The sequence below is a fragment of the Helianthus annuus genome, chromosome 2 (assembly GCF_002127325.2).
Source record: "Helianthus annuus cultivar XRQ/B chromosome 2, HanXRQr2.0-SUNRISE, whole genome shotgun sequence".
Taxonomy (NCBI): Eukaryota; Viridiplantae; Streptophyta; class Magnoliopsida; order Asterales; family Asteraceae; genus Helianthus; species Helianthus annuus.
In genome coordinates, this window is record NC_035434.2 from 51,330,094 (window position 1) to 51,342,364 (window position 12,271).

A 12,271-nucleotide genomic window follows, 5' to 3' on the forward strand; every position below is an offset into this window, starting at 1 on the left:
TATCAAGCACTAAAAAGACGCAAAATGATTCGAGTCTAGCAAGCAAGCAAATCTTCCCTTTTTTGATCTTTTCCTTGTAATCCATAACATTCTTCTTACATTTCACCAAGTAAAAAAACTCTTGGGTTAGGAAATTGCAACCCTAATTCTAAAGCCATTAGCACTTTGTGCTATGACCTAAACCCTAAATTATACACTAAACCCGCCCAAACACGATTGACTCGGGTAAAGTAAAAAACTACCTATGATTTACATGAATGTCACAGTTACAAATTATCTCTCAAAACCATGATTCCATTTCACCCCAACCTGTGCACACTCCTTCCCCCTCCCCTTCACCTTCTTCGCTGAAAAGGGTTTGATCCGAACAATCCAACGAGGCCCCACACGCCATATTGTACGCTTGGCATGCTGAGTGACACACTCGTAATCTGTTGTCACCGTCCTTTTCACATTTTTGTATTGATATCTGGTTTAGATTCAAGATAATTAAACATTAGCACCATATTATTTAACATGCTTTAAATAAAAGATTGTAACAGGTCAAAAAGAGCATACTGTCAGTCGGTTTCTATTTCATGGAGCGTATTCGCGGGTTGACACTAATACGACCCGTTTAACCCAAATAAATTTAGAACTTAATAATTTCTCCTTTTGGCATAAAAAATACAACAAGTTTAAGTTATTACGTAAAACACTTTTTCTAAAAAATTATTAAAAAAATAAGGTTAAAACATGTCAATTCGCAAACCTGCCACATCATCCGAAACACAACCCCTTTAGTTAAACGTGTTTGTGGGTTCGGCCCGAAACCCAAACTCATTTAGATCAAACCCAAACCCGTGAATTTCGTCTGCCATTTTCATCCGGCCCGTTAACTCTATCCATTTTTCTCGAGTTAACTGCCATTTTCGTCCCTGTGGTTTGGTCACTTTGGCCATTTCAGTCCATTTCTCAAAAATGCGCCATTTTCGTCCCCCACGTTCTGGAAAGGTGCCATTTCAGTCCAAAAATCATAACCCAGTTAAGTCAGTTTGTAAATAAGGACTGATTGTGTAAATTTGTAACATAAAGGACTGATTGTGTAAATTTGAAAAATGGACTGAAATGGCAGTTAACACCACCACCACTCCGCTGCCACCACCACCACCACCACTCCGCTGCCACCACCACCACTCCGCTGCCACCGCCACCACCACCACTCCGCTGCCACCGCCACCACCACCACTCCGCTGCCACCGCCACCACCACCACTCCGCTGCCACCGCCACCACCACCACTCCGCTGCCACCACCACCAGCACCACCACTCCGCTGCGACCGCCACCACCAATTTTGTTGATGATAATGTTGTTGCTGATAATGTTGTTGCTGCTGTTACTGTTGCTTCCTTCAAATATTAATAGAGCCGATGATGTTGATAATGTTATGCAACGAAGACTTCAAGAAACAATGAAAGGGTCTGGTCCCAAAGTTAAACCCCTTGCAGTTATTATCCTGCAAACAAGTCTTCTGCAAGCATCAAGTGTAGTGTAGCGATGTAAACTAATATCATAGCCGTAGAATTCCGTATACGGAAGCTCCAGGAAATCACAATCGTTATCTTTGTTACACACATTCGATTGTTCAGGCTCACACCCGCGACTCCAATCTTGAACATTCACCATCTTGAACCCATGTAAACAGCTGCATCTTTTTCCCGAATCATGCGAGTAAGTACACAGACTATTCTGTCCACACGTACCATCAATCCTACAAAAATGTGAAATCGCCTGCCATTGAACTTCCCATTTCATTCCTCTACTTAAACTATAAAGTCTTAGATTACCATCGGTGTCAAGCCGCATCATTCGTTGCGGGCCCAATCCAAAATCAGCCGAATCGAAGCTGAACCCGTCTGTTGAGTTGAAGTGTCCGTAAGAGTCGAATACCGCTGTTCTATCGTCTATGTATTTGAATCTTCCAGCATTATATGGTGTTAACCTGGGATCGGGCCAGTAAAGTGAAGTCGTGTCGGGACTGTTGTACACGAGTCGTAGTGGTAGTGGCAGCGGAGTGGTGGTGGCGGTGGCAGCGGAGTGGTGGTGGTGGTGGTGGTGGTGGCAGCGGAGTGGTGGTGGTGGCGGTGGCAGCGGAGTGGTGGTGGTGGCGGCGGCGGTGGTGGTGGTGGTGGCAACAGAGTGGTGGTGGTGGCGGTGGCAGCGGAGTGGTGGTGGTGGCAGCGGAGTGGTGGTGGTGGTGGTGGCAGCGGAGTGGTGGTGGTGTTAACTGCCATTTCAGTCCATTTTTCAAATTTACACAATCAGTCCTTTATGTTACAAATTTACACAATCAGTCCTTATTTACAAACTGACTTAACTGGGTTATGATTTTTGGACTGAAATGGCACCTTTCCAGAACGTGGGGGACGAAAATGGCGCATTTTTGAGAAATGGACTGAAATGGCCAAAGTGACCAAACCACAGGGACGAAAATGGCAGTTAACTCCATTTTTCTCCTTTAAGTCAGGGGTATCTTCGTCTTTTTTGTTAACTTAAAGGGTTTTGAATACCTGTACATTATGCTAAATGCTTGTACATAAAGTGAAAAAGACCGAATTTCCCTTTAAGTTAACAAAAAAGACGAAAATACCCGACTTAACGAAGAAAAATGGATGGAGTTAACAAGCCGGATGGCATTTTACTCTACCTTAAAATTAACTTTAATTTTAAAAGTAATTATCTGATACACAAAATTGACTGATTTGCCTTTTTTAAAACGGAAACTTACCCAACAAGCTAGTCGTTTCGCAGCTTTATCACAATTTCTGCCTCTAAAAATGTTGAGAATTTTTCTCGCACCCGTTGGGTACAACCGGTTATAATTCGGCATGACAACAACTTCCTCAAGCTGTTGTAAAATGCTCGATTCACTCGGTGCACAATGTTGGCCGTCACCATCGTTCGCTAAAACATCTTTACAAATCGACAGGCTGTCAAGAAGATTCGAAGTGTTCCGACAGGTGTACCCTGCATAATCGGAGCACCGGAATTCACACACACCATTATCACACACTCCACCATGAAGACTGCATTGTTCATCACATACAGCTGCATAAAAAATCTTATAATCAGTTGATTTTCAAAACCAGTGGGTTACCATCCACGCTCCGCAGTGGGTTCGACACGTGGATAAAAATAAGCAAATCATGAGAGTTAAATTTGTTTGATGTTTTAGTTAAGGGGCTAAACATGTCATTATTAAAGTTGAGGGGCTGAAGTTGTTTATTATTAAAGTTGAGGGGCTAAAGTTGCTTGATGTAGTTAAGGGGCTAAACATGTCATTAAAGTTGAGGGGCTAAACATGTTTATTACCAAAGTTGAGGGGCTAAACGTGTCATTATTAAAGTGGAGGGGCTAAAGTTGGTTAATGCCAAAGCTGAGGGGCCAAAGTTGGTTAATGTGCCAAAATAGCATATTTATATAATGACCAATATGCCCTTAACTTCAAGAAACTCACCGGTTGAGCAATCGATCCCGGTGTATCCGTTTGCGCATTCACAAACACCGTTTTTTAAGCATTTCCCGTTTCCACTACAATTGCTAGGGCAGGACCCTGTAAGACAAATTATGTAAAAAAAGGTTTAAAAAACATACCCGGTAATATATATTTTGTATGTGAATTAAAGAAAGGAAAAAGATATTTACGTTTGCTACAATCCTGGCCATCGAACCCAATAAAACAGTGACATTTTCCGTCAACACAGTCGCCATTGGAGTTGCATGAGTTCGGGCACTGCCCGGATTTCGAAATAGGGTCAACGCTACAGAGTTCGTGATATGATGGGCAGATCAGTTCACCTGTAATTTGAAAATAGATGCGTATTGCAACTGTAAGTGGCAACAAGATAAACGGGTATAGAAAAATAACATTATTTTGTCACAAGGAGTGAACGTTTTCTTTCAAAATTACCGTTAAAGCCCGGAAACTGGATCGGCCCACCGGCTTCAGGGCATACCTTCCAAATGCCATCAACAGCAACCTGTAACGACGATATCAAGAACGGATTTCTCAGTTTGGGTAGCGTGTCGATATAAGTTGGGGCAAACCAGGTGGTTAAATATAAACTTAAAGCTAAAGTACACGGATGGTCCTTGTACTTTAACAGAATTTTGAATTTGGTCCCTAGCTTTCCAAAAGTGCACAGATAGCCCCTTTAGTTTACACCTTGTAACGCATTTAGTCCCCAACCTTGCCAAAAGTACATGGATGGTCCCAGTGGTTTGCATTTTGTAATGCATTTAGCCCTAACTTGGAGCTACTAAAACCTTTAGATTTGTTGGCCCAGGACTAAATGTGTTACAAAGTGCAAACCACAGAGACCATCCGTGTAATTTTGAAAAGCTAGGGACCAAATCCAAAATTTTGGTAAACTACAGTGTATTTTACTCTTTTAATTATGTTTTATTCCATACTTTACAACCGTTATCCAAGTAATTTTAACTTTTGAAAAATTAAACACCGTGTTAAAAAAACAAACCTCCAACGTATTGTTTACACATCTTCGTTGATAACAACCGTTTCCTTGGGTCATAGAACCCCTAACAAAGCCGTTTCTTACTAATGAAGAGGACATACACCTTCAAAAACGAAATAAAAACATATAAACACGAAAATAATAAATAACTGTATCATATGTTTTAATGTTTAGAGAGGAAAATCTCACCTCGAGTTACTTCCGCGTACTTCACCCAACATTCTATCGGGCTCTCGTGCACTGTTAGTGTCTATACATGAACCATCAGAATACGCTACAAAATACGTGCAAAAATCAGCCAATGACGATTGTCCACCTGTAATCACCAAAATCAAAATATTTTAATTATATACTAGTGGGTTACCACCTGCGCCCCACAGCGGGCTCGAAACGTAGATAAAAATAAGCGAATCACGAGAGTTAAAGTTGCTTGATGTTTTAGTTATGGGGCTAAACATGTCATTATTAAAGTTGAGGGGCTAAGGTTGTTTTAATTAAGGAGCTAAACATGTCATTAGTATTACCAAAGTTGAGGGGCTAAACATGTCATTGTTAAAGTTGACGGGCTAAAGTTGGTTAATCCCAAAGTTGAGGGGCCAAAGTTGGTTCGTGTGACAAAATAGCATATTTATAGTATATATAATATAATATATTTTGGTTATCACATAATCAATTCAAGGAGTGAAAAGTTGAAAAGAAAACAGCTTTCAAACTTACCTTTATTAGGTTGAGGAAAATAACGGGCCCACGAAGGAAGATCGCCACTATAATTTACAATTGGGCAATAACCCTCGGCTTCCCGATTATATGTACAACCCGTTAGCTGTGTTGTGTTGCAATGATAAGCCCCTTTCCAAAGGTTACAAGGGCCCGTAACAAACTCTGTCCCTTGATTATGGCCCCAATCAAGACGGTCCGCCATACTATAATTAGCCTCGTACCAACCGCTATCTTCAAGTAAAGCTAACGTCATCTTTGAAACCACTGAACGTGTATCAACGGAACCCGTCATAATTTCATTCATTAAAAGCCTTTTCTCCCAATGAGATCCTGAAGTTCCGCGGCCCCCACCGTCTTCCAGTTCCAGCCCCGTGAAATTCTCGGAGAATGTCTGCGAAAATGGATCGGGTTGGGTCATGGGTCAATGATTCGCGGGTCAAAATGGGTAACGCCTTCCACGAATAACTTATCGATAATTCACTTATTTGACTTTAGTTCTAACGAAGGTGGAAATGGGCGGGTTCAAACACGGGTCAAAATGGGTCGGGTCGACATAAGATATTATTGGTCCAAAAACTTAATTCTTGAGTAAAGTACACGGATTGTCCCTGTGGTTTACCAAAATTTTGGATTTGGTCCCTAGCTTTTCAAAAGTACACAGATGGTCCCTGTGGTTTGCACTTTGTAACACATTTAGTCCCCACCTAACAAATCTAAAGGTTTCAGCATGTCTAAGTTAGAGACTAAATACTTTACAAAGTGCAAACCAGAAGGACCATCCATGTACTTTTGGAAAAAAGCTGGAGACTAAATGTGTTACAAAGTGCAAATCACAGGGACCATCTGTGTACTTTTGGAAAGCTAGGGATCAAATCCAAAATTTTGGTAAATCACAGGGACCATCTGTGTACTTTACTCTTAAAAGAAAAGTTCTCAGCATTTGGAATACAATTTACAAGATTTTCAGACCAATTTGACCCATTAGCATATGTCTAAGCACGCACCTGGAGCACTTTTACTACATAGACTAAAACAACGTTAAAAGAAGAGAAAAACACGATGTAATGTACCCCATAATGATGGCGTGAATGCATAACAACGCGTGGCAGCACGACACGTGTCACCATCCTCCCAAGCTTTTCATCCATTATCTGTTCGGTAACCTTCACATTTGTACAAAAATAAAATCATGGTTAGATCAAAGACTCGTTATAAAGTCAACCAAATGAACTACCGGTCAAATTTCTATAACCTATAAATAAATTTAAAGCAATGGCATTTACCTGACTTCGACGTCTTTTTCTCTCATCTCTAAAATGAGCGAACGCGTGAGGGTCAAACCCAAGAACATGCATCACCTGACAACATTTTAAACTTGTAAACAACTTTTTCAAAAAATATTACGCGTATTTTCTCAACGGTTTCACACATATTAAGAAAACTCACTTCGTGTATGAGGGTAGCCGAAAGTAACGTTTCTGCTTCCGCTGTTAAGTGACGAGGGGCGACATTCACATGTCCTACAAATACACGAATAGTCGAATACTATATGGTCATTTGTGTTTCACCTTTCAAATAAAAAGTCTTAATAATGAGCGTTTTGGGGACATAATTACCGGCAATTGCACGACCCCATTGATCACGTTCACAGGCTACCGCCCATGCTAAAGTATTGCCGGTGGTGGGCCTTGTAGTCACCAGAAGAACCAAATCAGCATCAGCAACACCCTCTGCAAAGATTAAAAAAATTATGCCGTTAATGCAGTAAAAAATCGGTATTTGGACCAACTTACGAACTATGCCGTTAATGCAGTAAAAAATCGGATATCGGTCAAATATCTGTCAATATTGCCGATAGCATCGGTACCGATATTTGACACCGATATATTACATGGGGACCGATAACGGATATAACCGCATAGCTTATGAATGGGTCGATTTGTGTTGTCAAAATATTTGACTAAAACAGGTCAAAGGGTGGAAGTTACTGATAGGCGACCGACCGGCTATTCGAAACCGCTAGCCGTAGGTACAATCTAACCAAAACCCGCGTTCCAATAGTCGGTCAAAATGGGTGACTCGGGTTAGGATGGATGCGCACAAATCATGTTGAGTACCCATGCAAACACCCAAGCTCACATGTTAGGCTAGCTTACTTTAATTTTCTAGTATTTTATTTTCTTTTCAATGCATTTCATGTACGTCAGTTATTTTCATTTGAAAAAGTGTTTAGTTACTAGCTTTAATATAGGAACATGGGTGTGTTTGAGTATGAGATTTTTCTCTTTGGTTGGTTTATCTCAATGGATTTTGAGTTAAATTGATTGTGTCTATGCTAGCTCAATTGTGGCATATTGAGTGGTGTTCTTAGACCCGAATTTATAACCGAAGTGGTGATTTCTGTATCTTCGGGAGTGATTCGCAGCCCTACTGTTGGTTTTGGTGGTGTATCTGTATCCAAAACGAACCGTAGATCTATCTTTTATTTTACCGTTTTATTTGAACCGGTGATTCGGGGTCTTACTCCTATCATTAATGATAGGCGACCGACCGGCTATTCGAAACCGCTAGCCGTAGGTACAATCTAACCAAAACCCGCGTTCCAATAGTCGGTCAAAATGGGTGACTCGGGTTAGGATGGATGCGCACAAATCATGTTGAGTACCCATGCAAACACCCAAGCTCACATGTTAGGCTAGCTTACTTTAATTTTCTAGTATTTTATTTTCTTTTCAATGCATTTCATGTACGTCAGTTATTTTCATTTGAAAAAGTGTTTAGTTACTAGCTTTAATATAGGAACATGGGTGTGTTTGAGTATGAGATTTTTCTCTTTGGTTGGTTTATCTCAATGGATTTTGAGTTAAATTGATTGTGTCTATGCTAGCTCAATTGTGGCATATTGAGTGGTGTTCTTAGACCCGAATTTATAACCGAAGTGGTGATTTCTGTATCTTCGGGAGTGATTCGCAGCCCTACTGTTGGTTTTGGTGGTGTATCTGTATCCAAAACGAACCGTAGATCTATCTTTTATTTTACCGTTTTATTTGAACCGGTGATTCGGGGTCTTACTCCTATCATTTGGTATCAGAGCCGAAGCGATTCGTTTCGACTCTTGCTATTTACTTATCTTTTTCATCATCTACTTTTAAAAAAAAAAATTGGTATCAAAATTTTCATTTCCAGAAACCAAAAGTCCACACCCGTTTTCCTCACCTAGCACTAATTCATGGATCCAAAAAAAATACCAAAATGGTCAGCAATCGAAGAATTAACGGAACAAGCCAAAGAATTCCATGAGAACGAATTGGATAGAGAACCAAGGTATGATGACGACGGAACCGAGCCCGATGTTGAAGAGTGTTTATTTGTGCTCCGAGCTCTTGGTGGGGCTGCCAATCAAGCGGAAAAACTTCAACGTGACACCGGTTCGTGTACACTTTTCGGATCAGAAATACCCCTGTCAAGGTCGGACAAAAAAATACTCTCATTTGTACTCAATGAACAGCAAGAAACTGCCCCTCATGATCTACACATGATTCTTAGTTGTGATGCTGAAGAAGGAGCTATGCAAATTTTTAGATTAGTTGAGGTCGTGTTCGTTAACAGTTTCCATGCAACAAAAATTTCCTTTCAAGTTGTACAACTCCCACTGCAAAGTATGTGTAGATTTGGTTTTCGTTTTCGTTTCAAGATATGCACAACCGAGTACGTTCCAGAAATACCACCTGAACCGCCCCCCTGATGCAACATGCAACGTTTGGTGCAGATGCGATTGCCCCAAGTTTGAGGACAAACTTTTTCGAAGACCGAGAGAATGATAGGAGTAAGACCCCGAATCACCGGTTCAAATAAAACGGTAAAATAAAAGATAGATCTACGGTTCGTTTTGGATACAGATACACCACCAAAACCAACAGTAGGGCTGCGAATCACTCCCGAAGATACAGAAATCACCACTTCGGTTATAAATTCGGGTCTAAGAACACCACTCAATATGCCACAATTGAGCTAGCATAGACACAATCAATTTAACTCAAAATCCATTGAGATAAACCAACCAAAGAGAAAAATCTCATACTCAAACACACCCATGTTCCTATATTAAAGCTAGTAACTAAACACTTTTTCAAATGAAAATAACTGACGTACATGAAATGCATTGAAAAGAAAATAAAATACTAGAAAATTAAAGTAAGCTAGCCTAACATGTGAGCTTGGGTGTTTGCATGGGTACTCAACATGATTTGTGCGCATCCATCCTAACCCGAGTCACCCATTTCATAGCCGTTACCGAACCGGTTTTGGTTAGATTGTACCTACGGCTAGCGGTTTCGAATAGCCGGTCGGTCATAGGAGTAAGACCCCGAATCACCGGTTCAAATAAAACGGTAAAATAAAAGATAGATCTACGGTTCGTTTTGGATACAGATACACCACCAAAACCAACAGTAGGGCTGCGAATCACTCCCGAAGATACAGAAATCACCACTTCGGTTATAAATTCGGGTCTAAGAACACCACTCAATATGCCACAATTGAGCTAGCATAGACACAATCAATTTAACTCAAAATCCATTGAGATAAACCAACCAAAGAGAAAAATCTCATACTCAAACACACCCATGTTCCTATATTAAAGCTAGTAACTAAACACTTTTTCAAATGAAAATAACTGACGTACATGAAATGCATTGAAAAGAAAATAAAATACTAGAAAATTAAAGTAAGCTAGCCTAACATGTGAGCTTGGGTGTTTGCATGGGTACTCAACATGATTTGTGCGCATCCATCCTAACCCGAGTCACCCATTTTGACCGACTATTGGAACGCGGGTTTTGGTTAGATTGTACCTACGGCTAGCGGTTTCGAATAGCCGGTCGGTCGCCTATCAGTTACCTTCAACATATTCACGTGGAAGTTGAACACCACCGTCTTGACCACAAGCAGAGTAACCACTTAACCGAAGGTTTCCTCGTACACGCTCAACAGCCAACGCTCTCATAAACCAGTCTGCTGTCTGCCCTAAAGCCTGATCTCTCATATTTATCATAAATTAAAATCGTTATAAACATAACACACAAATAATAACCAATAACCGAATACCCTTCAAGAAAAATCAAAGTTCGAACAATACCCTTCGAAGACGACGCCGTTTATCCTCGCCAGCTATATCATCCGAAGTGCAATTATACCAACAATCACCAAATATCGGAGGATCATTGCGAGGATTACACGAAGGTGTACCCAAATGAGAAGCTGCAGGTGGTTCACCTAACTGCAAAACAACCGAAAAAAAAAATATAATAATAATCAAAAAAGACGCTTCATTTTGCATAACAATTTAAAAAAAAAAAAAAAAAAAAAAAAAAAAAAAAAAAAAACCGGTTTGGTTAACCGTTAACTAAACTTACTTTTACTATATCACCAATGTTTCTACAATCTCTAGCGGGCGAATGACCCACAGCATCATAATTCAAATAAATTCTGATGGGTTGTTTAGCGTTTTTAGAAAAGCCCGAAACTTTTGGGATTTCCAATAATGCCCTTCCGGTGCGATGAAGAGGCTCAGTATCAGCAGCTTGATAAACTTGTGGAGTTACCGAATAAACCTTGTTTCCGGAACGTTTTCTTCTTTGTTCGATTATTTCATCGTGGATACAAGAATGTGATGCGATATCTTCACCGCCTTTTACAGGCTCTCTCTGTTGTAATTCGTTATGGTGGTGTTTCGCTTGTATGATGTCGAAAAATAGTAAAACTAATAGAACCTGAAACAAATGAGAAACAAATGTTTTAGAACTGTGTAAAGTTTCTATTTTTATGAGTACCCAGATCTCAACTCAATCTAATTTTGACAAATTCACTCCAAACCCTAATTCCCAAAAAGGGCTTAATTTTTACTTATCAAATTATACAAAATCCAAACATTTTTTCCATGTAATATACAGTAATCAAAGATTATATTCAAACAAAAATACCCTAATTACAGACTTTAAACAGTAATTATTAAAATTAAAAACCATGAAAGCTTCAATTTATCCAGAATAACACATATTAAACGATTATTAAGAACAAAAACTCCATGAAAAAAAATTAATAAAGATTTTGAAAGCTTCAATCTTTTTAACAAAATAAGGAAAACAGAAACAAACCCTAAAATTATCATATAAACAGTAATGAAAAGACAAAAAAAATCTTAAAAAGGAAACAAAACAACAAAGTAAAGATATAACCTGTAGAACTAATAGCTCAGTCCAACATTTCCTTCTAGAAAAAACAATCTTGAACTCCATTAAATATCTCAAATTAATCTTCCATAAACATCAAATCACAGCTACAGACGAAACCCAGATCAGACAACCCACCATTAACAAAACCCACAATTTTTCTCGCATTATTAACAAAAGTAACAACTGGGTTTTCGAATTCGAGCTGTTCTTGTGATGAAAACAACAAAAAGTTTCGAAATTTGAGGGTGAATTGAGTGAAAAAGGATGAATTTGATAGTAGGGTGAATCTTGTTTGATGAATTGTGGGGTTGATTGGTGGTTTTGGATTGGATTGGATTGAATTGAACAGTGAATTTGTTGGAGTTAATGGTGTGTTGTTCTTGAGGGGGGGCAGGTGTGTTGGGTTTTCGATGAGAGAGGTGAGTAGAAAAGGGGACGAAAGACGAGTGGGTGTGGGGGTGGGTGGGGGTGGAGCATATTTATATTTACAAAATGTTATTTTGTAATGATTTGTATCATATAAAATTGTTAACTTCATACCAAACTAATTGGAGTAGTTTTATTAATTAATTTAAAAAAAAATAGATTTTAATAAACCAAAGAGAAAAGTACACGGTTCGGTTTCTAAAATTTTGAATTTGTTCTCTAGTTTTTAAAAGTATACATATAATTATGGTAGTTTGCACTTTGTAACAAATTTAGTTCTTAGTTTATGTCAAAAGTACATGGATAGTCTTGCGGTTTGCACCTTGTAGCGCATTTAGTCCCTAGCTTGAACCTCTTAAAACCTTTAAATTTGTTGA

At 39.4% G+C, this 12,271-nt stretch overlaps 1 protein-coding gene across 1 annotated transcript; it reads right to left on the reverse strand.

Annotated features, from left to right (window-relative positions):
- Window positions 1-36: 36 nt before the first annotated feature.
- LOC110926717 lies at window positions 37-11,920 on the reverse strand. The gene is made up of 16 exons (XM_022170422.2): window positions 11,472-11,920; window positions 10,650-11,006; window positions 10,373-10,513; window positions 10,135-10,267; window positions 6,852-6,965; window positions 6,682-6,755; window positions 6,519-6,593; window positions 6,306-6,398; window positions 5,233-5,626; window positions 4,705-4,831; window positions 4,519-4,618; window positions 3,951-4,020; window positions 3,686-3,838; window positions 3,498-3,593; window positions 2,769-3,088; window positions 37-469 (listed from the first exon to the last, which is right to left on the reverse strand). The coding sequence occupies exons 1-16, from the start codon at window positions 11,529-11,531 to the stop codon at window positions 281-283; spliced, it is 2,496 nt and encodes an 831-aa protein (XP_022026114.1). The 5' UTR covers window positions 11,532-11,920; the 3' UTR covers window positions 37-280.
- Window positions 11,921-12,271: the final 351 nt, after the last annotated feature.